Below are 20,453 nucleotides of genomic sequence, written 5' to 3' on the forward strand. Positions count from 1 at the left end.
CACAGAACTGAGGGGATAGCCTCAGAAAAAATCAGCTAACAGACACTATTTTACAGATCACGGGTCGTAGTTTGACGTAGTTTTGACTTAGAGTTAAAAAAGACGTGTAGTTTGACACAGTGTTGCGTGTCTGGGGGAACAGGGACGGGGACAGGAACGAGCAAAAGACTGGTGGTTAGGGCTCGCGCCCGCTCTGACAGACCTCGGGAGGGGCGGAGCTAGGGGGGGCTGAGGAGGAACGGCCGCAACGGCGCCGCCGCGGCGGGTGATGACGTGCCGCGCTCTTCCGGCGCCGGGGCGGTGACCGACGCACGCACGGGAGGGGGGCCCCGCCGGGAGGGAGCTGAGGAGGAGGAAGAGGAGGAAGAGGAAGGCGCTGAGGGGCGGGCGGGGGGGAGGGAGGAGCGGGAGCGAGGAACGGGAGCGCGCGCGCGGCGGCGGCCGTTGCAGCGCGCGCGGCGGCCGTTGCCGCTCCGCCGGCGCTCCCGCGGCGGGGCACAAGTATCGCGAGAGGTGCCGCGGCGCCGGCGCTAGAGGTGACCGAGGAGCGGCGGCGGCGGCCCCGGGTGCTGCCCCCCCCCGCCCCGCTTCTTCCTCCTCCTCCTCTTCCTCGTCCCTCAGCGGGGCGGAGCGGCCATGGAGAAGGCGGCGGAGGGAGGCGACGGCGAGGCCGGGAGCGCCACGGCGGGGCCGGGGCCACCGGAGGGGGGTAGCGGAGGAAACGGAGCCGGTTCGTCGTGCCCAGCCGGGGCGGTGGGGCCGCGGGGGCTGGTGCGGGTGTGCGACCTGCTGCTGAAGAAGAAGGGGAAGGCGAAGCGCAGCGGGAGGCCCGGCCGGGCGGCCAGCAGCAGCGAGAGCGGCGGCGGGGGCAGCGAGAGCAGCAACAACGGTAGCGAGGAGGAGGAGGACGAGGAGGAGGAGGAGGAGGAGGAGGAAGAAGAGGAGGTCTCCGAGGTACGGCCCCAAAGGGCTAGGTGTGGGGGTTGCCTCGCTGCCTGGGTTTCATAATTTCATAATTCCTCCTCTCGGGGAGGAAGGGGGCAGCACCGGGCCGCCTCGTGGCGGGGCGGGGCGGCCGGCACCGGGGCACGGCGGGGAGCTGGGGCCGCCCCTCGCTTCCCGACCCTCTTCCCTGGAGTGCCCCGGGGCTCACGAGGTGGCCCCGGGGCTCAGGAGGCGGCCCCCGCCCTCGTGTGGCTCCGTGGGCACGTGTGAAGGGGTGGCTTGTGTCTACACGTGCCAAGGGGCAATCCGGATCGCAGCCTGGAGCGGGGGATAAGCCTGAGTTGGGTGTGTGGCTAGGAAGCAGTCCCCGCTCCGTATCAGGTAAACAGCTCATTTTCAATAAAAGCAGGTGGATTTGCAGCTAGAGTAAAGGCTTCCCGAGATCGCTGGGCATTCTGCTCATGTCCAAACAACTCTCTGAAGCTGTCAGCAGCCATCATTTATATACCACAGAATCAAAGAATGGTTTGGGTCAGAAGGAACAAATACAGTGCTGAAAGAAGCACGAGAAAGGATGGTCAACTTGGTGTCATTTCATGTTGTTTTTTTTCAGGTTGGTATCACTGGAAAAGGCAAATCAAGATTTGAAGCACCTTTCCTATTTGCATAAATAGCCATGCTGAGTTGGTTTGCTGAGTAGCTTTAATTCCGTAACGTTTCACAGAACAGTCACTTCTGCTTTGACTGAACAGCATCCTCAGAGCAGTCCACTCCAAGTTTTTAAGCTTTTTTTTGAACTTTATTTCCAAGTACTTTTGATGTTTAGTGGCATGTTCTACTTTTGGGTTAGAAATGAAAAATGAGCAAGGAGGAAGAATCTCATACGGTTCAGGAAGGGCTTGGCTGTTACTATGGTCGGTTTTTCCAGGGTAAAGAAGCACTCTGCATTTTTTTTCCCTACAGAAGTAGATACAAGGAACTTCATATCTAGTTGTTGTGAGATAAATTGCGCACAGAGAGCGCCTGTCTCAATTAACAAGTAATTATGTCTGGCTTCTTGTTTTTTCAGTGTCTATTTTTAGCGAAGTGAGCATCCTGTAGGTACAGGTTTTCAAATTGTAAAACTTAAGAGTTAGGCAGCAATGCTCATGTACTTGATGTGCTTTGCTGTGCCATCTAGCAGTCCTACAGATATTTGAAATACTCTTGAGCAGAGTCCATTGAGTTTTACGTGGCAAATGGGTGAAGGCTATCTAATGCCACAGGCAATGCATCAGTTGGTGGTTCGGTATCAAGATGAGCTGTATGGTGCAGCAGAATTCAACGGAATTTATGTCAAGTCAGACTTACTGGTAAAATCATAGGTAGGTTAATTTTGTGGTCGGGAGCCTCTTGTTGAAGGGGCTGTTTATGCAGCTGACTTGCCAGTGGTATTGAGGATGGTGTGATGAGGAAGGTGAAGATAACAAAGGTGTGGGTAGTATTGGACAATGTGATCCTTCTTAGCTTGTATGCTGTACCTTATGTAGCCATAGGTACCTATTTTATATGCTTGAAGATGTACAGAGGTGAGAAAGCAAGTGACCATTAAAATATTACGAGGATGCTAAATAACACTTTATTTTTTTTAACAGAAATTCCATGTCTTGTAGGTATAGGTAGCTGGGGAAGCAGTTTTGGCATCTGGAAGCTTCCCTGATGTTTTCGTCTTAGTCATAGTAAGGGAAAGCTTGCCCAGGCTGGGTGGTCTGGGTTTAAATATGAAGCAAGAGCTCGTAAATAACAGACAAGTTAACACTGTGGAGTGTATTAAGTCCAGGATATGTGAGGAAATGTATCTGCTTAATTTATCTTAATTCTTTGTCGTTCAGGTTGCTTAAAAAAGCTCTTCTGTCTTCTTTCTCCAGACTTCAGGATGGAGTGATGCGGTACAGTAGCACATGCACAGCTGAAATCACAGTTTTTAAGAGTGAGAACATGAGGATGGCCTGGATAAGGGAATAGGGGGTCCAACTTCAAAGTAGTTCCCAACAGCTCCTGGGGAGGAAATGTCTTTTGAGTGTTGTCAGTGAATGAGGGTTTTCCTCATTTGAAAGCAACCTGAAGTTTAATTTTGGCTTTTAAAAGCTTAAAAAAAAAGTTAGAGCTCTACTGTGGGATTTCTTGGTAGCAATTTTTTGTTTTAGTTACTTGTTTCAGTTCAGACTTAACTTGATGCGTGCAGCCTGTGTGGCTTTCAGCAGTTGGATTGCGGTCTTCTGACCACTGGCAGTCTGAAGGCACATGAAATGAAAAACAAATCTAAGTGTATGGTTTTGCTGGAAATGGAAACTATTGTGGAAACACTGCATTAGATGGTGTTCCCTCCCAGCCATTCTGTTCATTATCTGGGTGAACTTAGGGCAGTTTGTTAGGCTATTTTTTGCCTTTCCCATGCTTAATACATTAAGGCCTCTCTAATCTCCAAACTGAAGTACTTCTAGATTTGACTGTTAATGAAACGGGTTCTAAAAATTGGGAGTGCAGTAGCAGCGAGTCAAAGGAGTTATAATTGGAAACCTGGCAGACGCTAAATCACGAAAACCCCAAGAGTGGAAAGACATTGTTTTGGCTTAGTTGTTGCTGAGCTGATGGAATGGAATAAAAAGTTGTAGTCAGATGTTTTCATCTCATTCTGTTTCTAAACTCAGTTAGATCCCAGTGCGGAAGCATAGGTGCTGGACGGAGCTCTGGGAGAAGTTAAATTGAGATGTCATACCAGCAACTTAATGAACTCCTATTACTATGTTTGTGACAAACTTCAAGCTTGCTTTCTGAAATTGCAGCAAACTGCTGTTTGCCCCCCTACCCCCCAAAAAAGCCAAGATATCAGGTAACGCAGTCTGATATTGTCTATAAGTGGCAAATTGGCTTTTCATTATCCAAAAGTTAGTAAGAAAGTGAACCTTTTTCAGTGTGCAGGAAGAATAATCTTAAGGTGAGAGGGAAATGACAGTAGAAGTGACACACCAGGGGATGTCTGCTTGCATGTTTCTTGGCAGAGTTCTGGCCTTGCTTCATGATGACCACATGCACCAAGCATAGTGGTTTTGTTATCAAAGAGGTAATCTCAAGCTGTTTAAGGAGCTGCATGGTTAAATAGGACTGCCTGATCACATGAAACCTCACAGAGGTTCTGTGCATTCAGGCAAAAATCACATAGGTGTAGTGACATTTGGAAAACTTAATAGGTGGACACATTAAACATTTAAGGGTGAGGTCAAGGTGCTTCTCTGTGTTCAGAGCTGTGTGAGGAGTGTCACTGAAGAAGAATTCTTAGGCCAGTCATTGCATCCTGACTGGGAAGATGCTTCTGCTTTTTACTGGGTCTCTGTGCATCGTTCCCTCCACCCTTGCTTAGCATGGTGTGTTGCTGATAAGTACATCTGTGAAACACAAAGAAAACTGCTCATCACATTCCGTGTGCTCTGGGGCAAGTCCAAGGTTTCTCTTCTGAGTGTCTTAAAAGAATGATTTTAAGGACACAAGTCAAAAAAAGGGAAAACCAACATTGTGAAGCTTTGGAACATCAGAATTAGTTAAGAGCTTCCTTATTTGTTATCTTTTTTGATTAAAAAAATGGTTTAGCAGTTCATCTGGACAGGTTCAGATAAAATACGTAAGTGTACAGAAGTCTTGCAAGTGTTCTTATATGCACCAGTTTAGCTAAACATTTGTCTTCAATAAATAGTAAAATGCTGCAAGAAATAAGCAAGGTGTCATATCTACTTGAGAGTCTGATGTCCAGAATGCATTAGGACTTCCCTTATTAAACACAGAAAGGTTTAACTCTATAATATGAAGCTTGCTTACAAGCTGATTTTTTTTTTAAGTCTTTGAACTTGCAGGATGTTTGCAGCTGGCTCCGAAGTTTATAATTCCTTTTCTTAGTATCATATCCATTTCACAAGTGTGTGAGTTCAGTTTTTTCCTTGACCAAGTGCTTCTTGATAAGCAGCTGTATATCAGTTTTAGGTTTGTGTGTGGTTCTCTCCTAATCTCCACACCCCCAAAAGGGCCTAGTTTGATACTGGATTCTTGGATGGCTTCTGCAAATCTGCTTCGTTAAACACAATCCTCAATAACGTTAGGTATACCTGAAAGCACTGCCATATGCAAAGGATATTTTGGAGAGTTGTTAGCTGTTTATTAAGCATTCTTGGTTTTACTTTGGCCTGGCAGCTTCTGTAAATAAAAGTTCATTTTTTTAGCTGCAATAGAATTAGTAGTTGAACTGAGCTAGTAAGATGAAGTAAGTAAAAACAACAGAACGCCCCCAGTCCTCTAAAATTTCTTCGTCCAGAGGACATTTGTCTTAACAGCTTATTTTAGCTTCGGATAGAAGGTGTTAATCTGAAAATTTGAGCTTACTGATCTGACTTTGAGTGTCAGAAGCACACAGGTGTAATGTATTTAAGTGTCAAAGTAAGCTGTTGATTTCAAACATAAAATTTATTTTCTAATTCTTTTTTTTATCCTGACTGTCTTAATTAGACTCCTGGAATAAGAGGCCTTTGGCTTCTGCAGGGCTGCTGGAGAGCCAGTATGTCTTGCTTCACTGCTGTTACTCTGAAGATGAGTAGAATTAGAGATGGCCTGGAAGTATGTAAAGGGTTTTTTTCAAAAATACTGAAATATCAGGGCTGGTAGAGCTGTGGGTGGTTTTCACAGTGGTGAAATCTGCTGTAACTGACCAGGAAGAAAGAGTTAACATTTGGAAAATGGGAATCATGTTTTGTCTGGCTTTGCCATTCCCACTAACCACTGTTCAGTTGTTACTGGCCTCACTCTGTAGGTGATGTCTGGCACATGCTCCCTTATCGAAGGAGGTAAGTTACTAGATTTCATATGCCAGTCCGGGGAATGAGCTAGGGGCTAGGGGAATGAATTTAGGGGCTAGGGTGGTGCATTGATGTGCCTGGAAAGATCCTAGGTATCCTGAGCTAATTAATGATGTCTGGCTAGGCCTAGTGCATATTAAAAAATAATTCTTCAAGGTGTGAGTGTGTGTACTCTACCGAATTGAAGTTGTTAGTGAATATCTGGGTCTAAAAAAAAGAGCACCCTGCATAAAATGACTATAGAAAGTGGAGTCAGATATTGGTGGGACCGCATGAATTTGTTTACTTCCTTAGGTATTTCTGCAGGAAATGTACTTCTAAACAACTCCAGTCTGCAGGCTGAAACCAAATACCTTTATTTTAAGTTAGCAATTTAGTTCTTCATAGAATAGTTTCTCTGGAAGAGATGCAGCTGAGATACGAGCACATTTTGTTTGTCAACTCTGAAGTCAAACTGGATTAGTCTTCCTCTCTGTTTTGGAAACCTATTTGTTCTTATTTAGGATGTATTTTTTGGAAGTTTTATTTAGGTATTTAAAAACTAATGCTGCAGATCCAGGATAAGTATGTAGGTGGATTTTTTTGTTTGTTTTTCCCCAAGGTTAAAGAAACAAGCCCTCACAACTTGGAAGCTGTGGATGCCCCATCCCTGAAGTGTCCAAGGCCAGGCTGGATGGGGCTATGGGCAGCCTCGTTTGGTGGGAGGTGTCTGCCCATGGCAGGGGGTTGGACTTAGATGGTCTAAGGTCCCCTCCAGCCCAAGCCATTTTGTGATTTGATGAACTCTGAGTAAAATAGAAAAAAAATACACAATTTACCTATTTGCATTTTAAGCCATTTGAGGCGAGATCTGTGGCTGCCTTGGTAGGCAGCTTTCATTTTTATAAAGTGATGATGTGCCTCTGTTTTCTGGATGCTATGGTTGGTATTTTAGACTGACTCAACTGACACAGCATCTTGAAGGTGTGTTGTATCCATAGAGCTTCTGCAGCTATTTTTTTGTCAATACTGTCATTCTCAAAATAACTTTTGATGCTTTGAAAAGAATGTTTGAGTAGGGAAAGGCTTAAAGCTCGTAAAAGGCTCATTTAAGGTCACTTGAGTAATATATATGGGAAGAAAAAAAAAGGAATGTGAATGGCCTCAGCAATGAATGTAAACGTCTTGGTGTTGGTGTGTGACGTCTGCTGACCTCTGTACAGTCATTGTGCAATGATCACCGGGTTACCTGAAGGAAAAAAAAGTATATAATTGAGCAATAAAGGCAGCATTTCCATTCATTTTTCACTAAGCAGTCAGTGCTTTGTGCTAATGGGTACGCAGAGAGTTTCTCAGTATTCTAAATGTACTTCAGTCACGTTTTTTCCACCCTGTATGCAATCCTACACTTATTGTTGTCTGAAGAGCTAAAGCCATGGAGAGGTGTTTGTTAACTCTTCTGTCACCTTATTTTCATATGAGGTAATAGCTCTATACCAGACTAAAAGTCAGGCATAAGACCGAACATGCTCTAAATATATTTGCACTATTTTCTTTAAGGTTGAGCGTTGTAAGCATGCTGATTGTGTATGCATACCCAAAGCTATTTGTGACAAATAGAATTTACTGTTTTATGTGCAGCTGCTTTTCCTCTGCTGTGTTTTAGCAGGAAGTTCAAGTCTTAGAAGTGTGGTGGTATATTCTAGGATATAAGCTGAAATTAACCCGGAGGGTTTTTTGCCTGCTCCACCCCAATATCTTAGCTTGAATTAGGATTTTATGGTGTTATGTGTTATCCATCAACAGTGGATAGTGTGTCCAGATACACAGCTGTTAAGATGCTAAAAAGTAGAACTAGAAAGACAGTTGGAGTATTATGTAGTGTGATGAAATGATGTCACTGTTTAGGGTATTAGAGTATCAGTTAGGGGTTTTGGCCTCTGTTCTCCTCAAGTTCAAGAAGTTAAGTATCCATATGTTAACTTTGTATCCTGATTCTTTTTACCCCCCCCCCCTCCCCCCTCCTCCCCCTGTTAAAATTGAAGGCATCTCTCTCACAGTAACAAGACTTTTTCTTTCTGTTGCCAAGGAAGCTACCTTGTATTTGGGCTCAGGTTTTCCCTAATCAGAAAGGAGTGATGGTTCCTAAGCCTTTGCCAGGGTTGGTTTATGGAATAAATACAGCTTCAGCAGAAGGGGAACATCTGAAACCTTTCTCTAGGGCAGGGACTGATTCAGAGATAAGAGGAAGAAGGTCACTTCTCTCCTCCTGGTTTTTCCCACACACGAGAATAGAACTAAACATTAATGAGAAGCTGGAGGTCCCTCGTACATCTGTGTCTGTAAGGTATTTGGTGACTCAGATGTTTTCCTGTACCTGAGCTTTACCATGTAAAAACTTGAGGTATTTTTCCCCTTTTGTTCAGTCTTGTCCTGAAGTGTTGTGCCAGCGGAATTTTCCTCCTTAGCTGTTGTGCAGCTGGGAATTGTTCTCCTCCACAGAACGGTGAACAATGCTTTAATCAAGTTGAAAATTTCAACTCACAATGTGACTTAGCTTCTTCCTGGAGTGCTCAGCCACTGTGTCAGTGTGGGTGCTGATCCCACTGCAGTGCAGGCAGGGGAATCGGGCTTGTGGGAAGGTTGCAGTGACTCCAGGGCTTGGGGTGTAGGGGGGAAAGGCAGTCCTTGCTCCTCCAAGCTGCTTGGGAAGTCATCTCCTTTACGAAAAAAACTCAGCAGCAGAAAAAGTGTGCTTACAGCTGCTGGGGTTTTGATCCAGTTTGTCAGGCAGCCGCACACGGGCTTGCGCTGACACAGCGGAGAGTCGGGAGCTTGGACAGTGCGAGGGGTGAGGACTGCCTCTTTTGGTGCAACTCCTCATTGAAATGACTGTCAAAGAACACTTGCATTGTCTTTGAGGGCTTGTGCTGTTGAGAATGCTACAGATCTGTGAGTTGTGGTATTAAAGGGCAAAGTAATCCTCTTCACAGTTCCTTTGGATCTTGCATTTGTAAGTGGCTGGCAGAGTCCTGGAAAGATAAATAGTGTAGAGGGTTTTTTTTCCTTTCAGTATTAAAGCTTGAAAGCTTCTTGAGATAAAATCAGTGCTGACACTTTTTTGTCTCTGGCATTTCGTAAGGTTTTTTAAAGCAGTGTGTTAGGGATAGGGCGAAAGAATGGAAGCGGTGTTGCACTAAAAAGTTGCCGCACTTGTGAAGTATAACCCTCGCTGCTCTCTTGTCATCTGGTGGAATCCAGCAAAGGAGTCATTTTGTACTTGGACCAGTACAATACGGTCACAAAGCGTGACTGTGAGGAGGGTGGCAATTGTAGTACAAATCACCAAGCTAGTTTTAAGGAAAAGAGCACTTGCTTTCAACTTAACAGGCTGCTTGATAGATGAGCATATGCCTTCTGTCCATCTCAGTCACTAACAGAAGTGAAAGTTGGCATAACAGCATGCTGGTATTTTTGTGAAGCATCAGCTTGATCAAGGATCTCCTCACTCATAAATATAGTAGCAAAGTTTAGCACGTAAACTTCCAAAAGGGCTATTCTGAACTCTGTGTGTGTGGGAAATGGTTGTGCTTGTCAACAACTTGTGTGTAAAAACCACTCTAAATTTACTTAGGTCTTTGAGATGGGTTTCTAAAAGCGTTAGTATGTCTACCCAAGTTGGGTTCTTCAGTAATCTTTCTGATACAGCATGGCATAATTGGATGAGTTGATTTAACAGCTTACTTCTGCCGTGAACGGGGAATCTTACTCTGAGCTATTACCAACTGTGCATGTACACTGCCCAAGGTTTGTAAGCCCCATTGTAGTAGGTCACTGGCCTGTGGTCTGCCTGAATGGTACTAATGTGGGTACAAAGGGAGAAGGAGAAATAGCTGCAAGAAGTTCTTTGGTTGCTTTTTTTTTTTTCTTTGGAGTCTGGAATTGAGCTGTTGTATCAGATTGCCATGTGTCTTGTTCATGGATGTGGGACTGAGTGGATTTGTCTTCCTCAGCTGCATGTTGATCCAACAGCTCTGCGAAGTGCCATGTGTGGTATACAAGCTAATACAGATGCAGGTGCCCCCCATGCTTTGTAGTGTTGTGTGCTGTCCTGTCCCATCCCAGCGTTGCTTCGTTAGGTTAGAGCATGGCTGAAACCTCGGTTAGCTGGTGGATGTCTTGCCTTCGCTAACTCAGTCAATGCTACCGCTTCTGAAGAAGCGGGTCAAGTAGTACTACCTAGTAAGCACTTCCTTCAGTGAATGAGAATTGAAATAAGAATACTCATAGTACTCACAAATAATTGTATTTAAAATCCGTTTTGAAGTATGAAACAGTCACTTTCAGGAAGGGCAGGTGTCTTCAGCGGTGGCTGTTGCTGTAATCCAAAGATGGGTTTTGCAGGGTACGCAGTCTTTGCAAACCATTGGCATACACTGTTAATAGAGATAACTTGAGCAATGTGTGTTGAAACAAGTGTTCTGTATGCTGTCTGGGACATATTTAAATGGTTTTGCCTAACTTTTTGTGATAACAGGAAGTGGGTGTTTTGTTTAACCTCAGAGTAATTTCTTAAGCATTTATTAAAATTTGTCTTAGTAAAATATTTCCTTGAGGCGAATGATTAAATTTGAATGCAAGTGTAGGGGGTGAGGTCCCTCTAATGGAGAGGATGCACTTAGGTTGGGCTGAGAGGGGACTTCAGTGTCAGTGCAGTGAGTGTTGTATAGCAAAGCTGTTTAAGACCTCTGAAGATTTTTCATTTTTCTGTACTCATATAAACCTTTAGAATTAGTTTTCATCTAAAATGAGGCTCTTAATGTCCATGCATCTTGAATTGGAAAAGGCAGATGTTTGAGGCTTAATTATTGTGCATTTCTTCTAGTGATGTGAGATAAAACTGAACCCATGGTTTTCACTTGGAAGACTCAATAAAGAAGAAATGGGCAACAGGAGGTACTGAACTCCAGTGAACAAGCAGTGTTCAGCTACAAATATTTTAACCTGGTGGCCAGTTTGACCGTGCCCATACTAAATACTTGGAGCTCTGCCGTGAGGTTCCCAGTGTTTCTTCATCTTCCAAGCAGCTTCAGATGAAACAAGAAGTCAACAAGTGCATTATAGTCAACACAGAAGTCTCTCATTGTTTTAATTCAGTTTTTGGGCTCCTCCTCCTTCAGCATTTTTTTTTTAAACAGCCTTTTCTCTGTTCAGTTCCAGGCTTTTGGTATTGCTATTGATGAATGCAGTAGCTCATGTAGATAGTTTGTTTAATCTATGAACTTGAAGATGCCAGCGCAGATTAAGAGCTTTCTAAAAGAAAAACTGTGTACAGTATTATGGGTTCTGCTCATTTTCATGATTGTTAGGATAGGCCTAGAAATGTGATATAAACCAGGTTCAAATTGATTTTTTACTGACTTCCCACCTAAATGTAGAATTGCTGAAATATTTCTTTGGCTTACAGCTGGGAAAATGGAGACGGGAAAATCCTGGATTAGAATTTGATAAGGAAATGCTTTGTATCAGTGTTCGCTTAACTGGATTATTATGCACCAAATGACAACTGTGGAGATGTGATTGCTCTAAGAGGTGAAGGGAGGGGAGAAATAACAGAATACTATGGGAAAAGAGTCAGTGCAGATGAGGATCATGACTTGAGAGGATTCTTGAGGTTTGGTTTTGAACTGACCTAATTTTATCTCATCACAGAAGATCAATAGTAGGAATTCGGTGAATCTGTCTGGAGAGAGAAATCTAAATAGTGGGTTTATTTTTTTGTATTGATGTAGGAATAAGCAACCTTAACAAATGCACCAAGAGGTGACTGATACAAACTACTATAAATTAGAAGTCATGTTTTTGTGGCATATATATATATTTTTATTAAATGATGAATGGTATCAGAAGCAGCAGAGGGTGAAGAACATGTTTAGTGTCTTTGTGGCTACTTAACCTAGTTACTGATGTGATGGAGTAATGAAGAGTAAATGCACAGGTGGGGATTTCAACTGTAATGAAGGTAGAGAAATATTAGTGCAACTTGGCAGGGTATTGACCTTATCTGCAATAGTGTTTACACTTGCGGGTATCAGTTTGGGATAGATGGAATTCTGACTTAGTTCTAGAGGGATTTGAAAAACTGTTTTTACTCTAAGGGCAGATTGAAAGAACCTGGCACAGTCCAGTGAAATGGATGTGGGTAGGAGTATCATCACTCCCTTAAAAAAAGGATGAAATGGACAAAACACAAAGCTGGAAGTTAGTATTTGCAGGAGGAGGTGTACATTAGGTAGTGTCTGAGTTATTTGCTTGTTAGTAGGTCTCCCAATTAAGGTAGGCTTCTTGCCTTTTTTCTCCCCCTTCCTGTGCTCAAGATGTTGTTGTTTAAATAACAAATGCACCTTGTGTTTCTGCTGAATAAGGTGTTAGTATCCAAGCGGGACACGGTTGAAACAACCCAACCTTGACACTGAGCTCTCGGCTCTGGAAATGCACACAAATTGTGTTTATATGCTTTGGGGCGGTTGGTGACCAGTACTGCTTGATCAGCTGTAAGTAGATAACAATGTGCTTTTGTGATATAAGAGTGGGAATTGTCTGATCGATTGTTGAAACGCTTACATTTCTGGGTGCCAGAATCTCTCCCGGATCAATTGTGAGAATGCTTGTGTTTCAGGGTGACATAATCTGAGCGACGCGAGCTCAAAATTGGTGGTGGCACATGTGATAGGAGGCAGATGGAAATATTTTTTCCTTTTAAAAGTTGTCCGCCAGCTCCTCAGTGTTCATAGTTTCACAGTGTACTTCATCCTGCATGAACAACTGTTCCTTGAAATGTTTTTACTCTCCGTTTGATCAAATCATATGTTTTTCACTTGGTTTTAGTTACCATTGCTGTATGGGGAACATACCGCAGAGTAAACCAGCCTTGTTTTATAAATGTCCCTGGCTTTGGCTTTCACTGAATGCTGCTATCTCAAGATGCATTTTGGTCTTACGCGCTTGAGTGCAGCTTGAAATAGGACTTGTTCAGTTCTTTAAGCAGTGCTATGATAAATTTGTCTGCTCAAGCTGCACTTGAAACGTTTACTCTTCCACCTTCTGTGTGGGGAACATAAGGACTTCTCTCTGCTTTAAACTTGGAGAATGTAAGGAGCTGTCATGAGACAGCATGATGGACGCGTGTGACTTGGACAGCTTGCTTTCTTTGAAGGTACTGCTTTTTTGGAAGAAAGAAGCTTTTTTAGTAGCAGATTGTAATAGACGAGGATGCTGACTAGCTCATACCCTTCCTAGTAAGGAAAAATGAAGATAATAAGTTTTCAACAGAAGCTGAGATGCTTTAAAAAGATAAAGATGCTTTTTCTAAAAACAGCAAGCTGAAGTAATTGATAGAGCTGGACTTGAAAAAAAGAAATGGCTTTGTGTTCACCTTTGCAGAACTTGAAGATATGTTTCCTGACCTGTGAACTCTGTGATTTTGGGTTTTAAACAGAGATGTAAGAAATAATTGATATGTTTAAGCAGTTCCTATTCTCCCCAGCCCACATATACCTGCTTTTCCTGCAAGATCAGAATGGCAGTCTGCATCAAAGCAGTTGTTTTACTGAGGATATCGTAGCTCTGCAAAGTTTAAAGTGTTGGGAGTCAGCTTTCTAGAATTTGTAATTCCTTACTTCAAATGGGTTGGAAGTACTAAGTGAAGCAGGGGATGTCGTTTGACAAAAGAATATTTCTTTTGAAGGCCTTGCACAGGGCTGTAGGTGATGGATACACTGCTGGACCAGGAGAGAGGAGAAGGTGAGGGAGCAGGGGGAGGTCTGAGTATTTGGATCCCAATTGAAAGCAAACCAGTGTTGAACATGATTTCAGTGGAATGTGCAGCTGGTTAGCTTGTTAGCTGCCTTCTTCATTGCTCTTGCATAGCGCTAGTGGTGTTTGTGATGGTGTAAAAACTTGTCAAGCTTTGGGCTGGTATTTTGGTTATGGTTTTGTAAATGAAGTTATGTTGCAGACACAACTCTGTCTTCCAGTTGGGACTGGAAACGGTTTGGCTCTTGAGATGAGCTTGTTTCTCCTCAAAATCTTGCACTTCTTCAGTAGAAAATGGAGAAGGTGCTGCTATTCCTTTTGTGTAGATCAAGCAACTTTTGTTCTGCTCTGCTGTCTTTCCATTTGAAAATGTTTTCAGTGTTGTCATATGTAATGTGTCTTAATTTTAACACTAGGTTTTGCGTTCTATGTTTTTTGGGGTGATATAAGGTATTTGTTCTTTCTTTTCCTATGCTTGGAAGATTGAGGAACTGGTCTTCTGAGACATAGCTGTTATGTGGGAGGTTTGTGGGTTTTTTAGCTCTGCTTTTTAAAGGAATGCTTCAGGCTGGAAGGGCTAGCTTTGTACTTGCCTAACATTTCTGTATAATCAGCACAGTGCAGGACCAGTTGCAGGGGATTGCCAAGGCTCTCAGAAATGACTGGAAAGTAGTGCTTGAAGGGAACCGTGGAATTTTGTCTGGTGATTCTTCACATGGACAACACTTTCCTACGGAAAGTAGGCTGGGATAGGTAGATGTCTGTATGATTCATATCCCTCAAGGCAACTTAGAGTTGTATTAATCTTCTTGGCTATCTAGCTGCTGTTACAAGTACGCATGCCCAGCAAAATTTAATAGGACGGCATGAAGGCAGTGCTGTCTGCAGAATCCCCGTGCTGTTAGTAAATTTCCATGTATTGAAGTTCACAGAAATTGTTTCTAAATGTATTGTCCTCAGAGTTAACCTCCTAAAAGGTTTTTATTAATTTTTTGTTGTTGTTCTGGAGAACTGGTTGAATAGCAGACTCAATAGTAATAAACTGCATTTGTCACTTTGCTCTTCTGGTGTGGTACCTCAGCTGGTCAAATTTTCTCTCCGAACAGGCAAAAGGCAAGCAAGGGTTCAGTGAGGTATTTGATGTCACAGAAAAATTCTCATGCCCTTTATAATTATGTAAGAACAAATTCTGAAAACAGGCTCAGGGCTGTGTTGAAGACAAACAGCCCATCGAGGAGGTGCTCCTTGAGTAAGTTCTAGTGAAAAGATAACAAATCTGAGGCATTCCCTAGAGTGGTAAAATAGGATGGAACATGTGAGCAGGTGCTCTCGTGAAGTGAGGGTTTTTCTGCTAGGTGAGTAGGGTGTATTTCCCATTCATTTATTGCTGCAAGTGCGGAAACTGTAACAGGAGAATAGGGCTGTGCCTAAAACTTGGACTGGTCAACTGTAACTTTCCTAGGAGGTTTTACAAGTGAGGCAGACTGGACAGCTGTCAGAAACTTGTTAAAAATATTTTTGCTGTGAGAGGATATTTGTTAGCAATTAAGTTCTTATTTTTAAGAAAATATTTAGTTTTTACGAAGTTATTTGTTAGCATTTCCAGTCTGAATGTAAAGTTAGTTTGGCCAAAAGCCCTATTGTGCTCTGCTAAAATGAGTTGGGGGTGATTTTTATGGGGTCAATGATGTTTATTTTTTTTTAAACTTGAGAATGAAATGTATTGAAAGCTGCCAATAGGGTAGGTGATTTTTGTGACCTGCTATGTGCAGAATGGATATCACAGTTATGTTCTGTTTGGAGGAGGCTTTGTTGCGAAGGGAAGACAAATCACAGGCCAAAAAAAGAAACAAGGGAGCCAGCCGTGCAGTACTGCTTGATCCGAGATGTTGGGTATTTTTGTTTTTAAGGGTTATGAGGGGTGTGCAGTGCTACCACGAGTGGATAGGAGAGGGAGGCCGCAAACAGACCCATGTCTGCTTTTGGGGTCAGAAAGCAGCTGGCCCATGCGTGGCAGGGCAAGAACATGCAGGGCATCTCGCTGAGCTGCCTCCTGCTTGGGCTGGGCGAGGAGGTCGAGGCCTCATCCGGAGCATTTGGAGGCCGAGCTAACTTTTATTTTTTTCCAGCAGAGACTTCGACGAGCCCTTTGTACTCGCTCCCGCGGGGTTGCGGAGGCCACGGGAGGAAGACGACCCGCCCGCCCGGGGCGAGGCGCAGAAACGCGTGCCCGAAGCCGTGCCAAGGAGCGGGGCTGTCTCGGGATGGCGCCTTTGGGCCTTGGCGGTCAACGCCCGGGTACCCCCGAGGGGCCGCAGCCCTGACAGCGGCCGCCCCCCCTGCGCTCGGGTGGTAGGCGCCCGCCCCGCGCTGGGTGGAAGCGTCCATTTCCTCTTCCCGTGCTGACAGCGGGGGGGGGTGGGGGGGGGGAAGCGAGCGTGCTGGTGCCGGGCGGCCGGCAGCCCGTCTGTCCGTCCGTCCCGGGGGCGGCAGGCGGCGGGGAGCGGGGCATGGCCGGGCACTGAGGCTGGGCAGCGGGGGCGGCCGCCGCGATGGAGGCCTACGTGCTGGAGGACATCCTGGAGGTAGGGCGGGAGAGGGCCGCAGAACAAAGGGGCGCGGGGTTGGGGGTGGCGGCCGAGCCCCCCGGGGGCTGCGGGCGGCCACGTTCCCCTCCCAGCCCCTGCTCGGTGCTGCACGGGTCTTGGGCAGTCCTCTGTCCTGGGGCTTTCCCCACACGCTGCCACCTTGCCTCCGCCTTCTGCCAGCGGCCAGACAGCGGCCTGCAAGGGGCGGGGAGCCCTCTGGTCCTGCGGGGTTGATGTCTGGGGACCTGACGCAGGATGACTGGTTGTCACCATGCATCTCATAGCTGGGGCTGATCCTGCATCGTGTGTGATAGGCCTGCGGGATTCCTGTGTTTCCTGTCTCCTTGAGTAGGTACAGTCTGCTCTTATGTCCCCTGCAGAAGTCGGATCCTGTGTTACAGAAAGAAACATTTCCCTGTCTTGGAGTGAAACTTCAAAATGATCTTTGAGCCTAAGAAGGAGAGACTGTCTTAGGAATCTCCAAGTGACACAGCTCTGTAGTCCACATTGTACTAACAAGTAACTGTTGCAGTTCAAGGAAGGCTTTTCTGTTGTTGTGGTAGTGGCGGTGTTTCTGGTTTTGCAAGCAAGAGCACAATCACGTTGCCAGCTGACTTTTCAAAGTATTTGCATGTAGTCTTAATTATAAGGAGAAGCTGCTACTTTGTTTTAGCAGCTGCCAAACTGCTGCAACAAAACGCTGCTTTCAGTGATGTTTGTTCAGTAGGTTTTTTTCCGGAGTGGCCATGCTGCTCTTTGGCCTAAAATTTTATATCCATAAAAACATGTAGTGTTGGTGTTAACTTCCTTGTGAGCGCCGTGACTTAAGCACAATTACATCCAGAATGCTAACACAACTGCGCAGTGCGTGCTTAAGAAATTGTTAGAGATGTCTGGACAAGGCATTGCTACCGGTATTTCTGTGTGGCTCAGTTTCTGTGGTGAGCTAGGAAGACCAAAAGTGAACTGGGCTCTTTGTCATCAGAAAAACATTTCAGTACTTCATTTGTCTTTATGAATGTGGAAAGCTTTTTCTTTTTTTTCTTGTGAGCTATAATTGTCATGTGCAGCTCCATGGTATGCCGAGTTAATAAAATACTTGTCATTGCTTCATTTTTTTTTATTTTTGGAAAAGTGAGTATATTACTTGTCTTAGTATAGGAGTATTGTGGGTTTGTGTGTGTGAAGCAAGCAATTAATTCTTGCTTCTCAGATTAGTATGGATTTGGTAGCTTTCAGTAGTTTTGTAGCACATTATTTTCATGGTAATGAGACTAACTGTATCCAGGCAAAACATCGTTAAAAATCAAGTCGTTGTATAGCTTGCGTGATGCCAGGTGAGCATAAAGTGACTGCGCCTCGGTTCATGAAACTCTGGAAGCAGTAGAGACAGTTTCTGATATCTTAGTGCATCATTACATGCAACGCAGCTGTCTGGAGTTCCCATTGGGGATTCAAAAGTCAAACTTGGTCGTCCCAAAACTTGTTTCTATTGAAGCTTTTAAAAGTGTGCTCGTGTCTGTGTTTTATTCTTCTTTTTAGGGCTTTTTGTCTCCTGTGGAGCAGTCAAAGAGTGGCATGAAGGTTGGGAGAGCTGCTGTTGGTTAGGTAGCAGAGTCTAAGCTGGATCTCACTTACTGGACAGTTTGTACTGCTTGGTATTGAGTTAAATTCAGATGAAGCAGTACTTGCATTTTCACAGAATCTTCAGTAATTTTTCACCTATACATTGCTTAGAGCTTAAAACAGAAGAAAAAAGGCATTTCTGTAGCATGGTAGTTTCGTTGATGAGTTTGCCTGGAGACTGAGGCTCTAATGGTGTTAGAGGTCCTAACCGCAGGGAGAGAGTGGCTGCTTCTGGGGCAAAAATCACTTTGGGGTTGAAAAACGTGGATAGTAATCAAGTAATTCTTAGTTCACATGTTCAAGCTTGCCCTCTTGTGAGGGCTACTTCTGTGGGGAAAGGGTGAAATGAGATGAGGTGAAAGCATGTTCTGTGTTGGCTTATTTCATTGCTGAAGTTGCAGGACTCTTGGAAATGTTTTTCCGTAAGACTTCTGCTTTCCTTTCTGAGGATAAAACTAAAATATTTCTCCAGCAAGTTTAATGCAACTGCAGGCAGAAATGGTCATTAGGTCAACAGCCTGAAGGACGTCATTTAGCGTTCTGGCTGCTGCACTCTCACACCGCCTTCAAAGAAGGTTGTATTTACTGCAGACCTTGTGCTGGCTCTCCTGCTCTCAGCTCAAGGTGAATAGGGTCCTGGCTGTGCTACTCGCATTTGGTATTGAAAGTACTGCGAAGGAATGCAGCTGAATCAAATTTAAATACCACGGGGTTCAGCTGCAGTTAGTTTTTGTTCCTTTCATTCTTCTGATATGCGTATCTTGGCAGTACCTCTTTTTTAACGTGACTTAACTGATGACAGAAATTTTGTTGTTGGTATAACATTTCGGTTTTTGGCTCATGTGCTACTGGAGAAATTACTGTGCTACAGGAGACCTAAATGCGGCATTCAAATAGAGGCATAAACCAGCAGTTGCTCTTTGGTCGCTTGAGTTAATCAACAAACACTTTTTGTTGTTGGAAGAAAAGGAGGTATGTTGCTTCCTGACAGATGAGGGTGCGGTCTGTATTCTGATGTGCAGAAAAGCACTTACAAAGCTTATGGAAGCAGAGGAGTGACTTGATATTCCCTGTGTTGTTTTGAAACTTGTCAAGAGAAGCAGCCATGTGTTCTGACCTTCAGGTGGTTTGAAAGTTTGTCTGTGCTTGACTTGGCAGAAACTAACTGGAGTATAATGCCAGCCTACATGCAGCAGTTGCTTATTAATGTTCCTTAGTAAGTGCATTTAAAAAAAAATCCTTCAACTTTTCAGCATAAGGTAAATATTCTTCACCACCTTTGGGCTGAGACTCGAAGTCATTGTGAGCACACACCTTTCTTATTTTAACACATGGATATTTCCTAACTGCTGAAGACTTCTGAATTGTTCACTGGAGCCATGGAGTAGTTTTTACAACTCTGAAGATCCTGCCTTGGTTGCTTGGTGCGTGGCTGATACAGTATTGATATTGGTAAGAGTCAGGATGATATGAAAGGATCATCTCCATCACATCTTGATTAGTCTAGAGCCACAGTGCAGGTAGTGGAGCATAGCTTAGATAGTGACCAAAAGCTTTACGTGGAGTGGAGACTTTCTTGCTTGAGTACATGGGTTATTGATGAAATGCTAAGAGAAGGAAGAACAAGGAAGTCGCTGAACGTGAAATAGAAAGGTCATGTCTAATGCACATCCAGAGATCAAGGAGGCCTCTGCAATGCCATTTTTAACACACCAAAGCACTTCATATTTATAAACCTTGCGGTCTTTTGGTGTGAAGATGAAGATTGGGATGATGTTGCAGTATTTTCACTTGGGGCATTAGTTTGTATCTTTGCTATGTTCTAGCTCTTAGGCTAACATTTTTCCTTCTCTGTTGCTTATAGTTTCTGTGGGTTGTCTTGCCTGTTTAACTTTATACCTGTTTTCCCATCATTTTGAGATGTTTTTGTTTGTGAAGACAACGATGGCTACTAATGTGCTCCAGCATTTCTTAGAGATAAGTTGCAGTTTTCATAAACCTTCTGTTAGCAACTACTTCATGTGTTATTTTCAGGTAAGTTGGAACACTGCTGTACTCTTGTCTTTTTTTTTTTAAGGCAGCATTACAAAGTTTGGGTCATATAGTCCCAAGCCTATGTGATGAATATCGGTTATGTTACTGTCTGGGTCCAAGGTGGTGGGATATATAGGGTTCAGTCTTTTTTTTAAAAAAAAAACAAAGAAACAAACAAACAAAAAAAAAAAGTCATTGAATTAATGTTAACAAGAATGCTCCCACTTAAATGCTGTGATGTGCCCATGTCTCTCCTCGCACATGCACACACATAGATTTAAAGGTTTAGTGGGATATCATGGCAAGGCATTAAGTAAGGGAAGAGACACTTCTGCCTGCTGTAATGCAGTGAGGTTGTGTTGTGCTGTGGAGCAGGGTTGAGCTTTGTTTTGGGATGTGTGTTCTGCTGGGTATGACCTTATGTTCTGTTAGTTGCTTATATCCAGTCAGCGTTCATGCAGTTGTCTGTCAATCGCTAGCTGATGGTGGCATAGCTTACCCCAAGTTCAAGAAGAGCAGATCATTTGGTTGTTGTTTGAGGTGATGGGACTACCTTGCTAAGAGAGGGACTCGTGTTCCAGGTGAA

The 20,453-nt window shown here is 44.0% G+C and overlaps 1 protein-coding gene across 8 annotated transcripts in view; it reads left to right on the forward strand.

The window, feature by feature from the left end:
* Positions 1 to 287: 287 nt before the first annotated feature.
* Positions 288 to 20,453, forward strand: part of ANKRD17 (ankyrin repeat domain 17) — an 86,977-nt gene continuing 66,811 nt past the window's right edge. For 3 of the 8 annotated variants that reach the window (XM_080591568.1, XM_080591572.1, XM_080591573.1), the window contains exon 1: positions 289 to 954. In XM_080591568.1, the coding sequence (XP_080447694.1) occupies positions 637 to 954 (318 nt within the window). In that variant the 5' untranslated portion in view covers positions 289 to 636. Of the gene's footprint in view, positions 955 to 16,038; positions 16,205 to 20,453 lie in introns of those variants that run through there. The other 5 variants (XM_080591570.1, XM_080591569.1, XM_080591574.1 and 2 more) reach the window with 3 other exon arrangements.

The sequence above is a fragment of the Anser brachyrhynchus genome (assembly GCF_964034855.1).
Source record: "Anser brachyrhynchus genome assembly, chromosome: 4".
NCBI lineage: Eukaryota > Metazoa > Chordata > Aves > Anseriformes > Anatidae > Anser > Anser brachyrhynchus.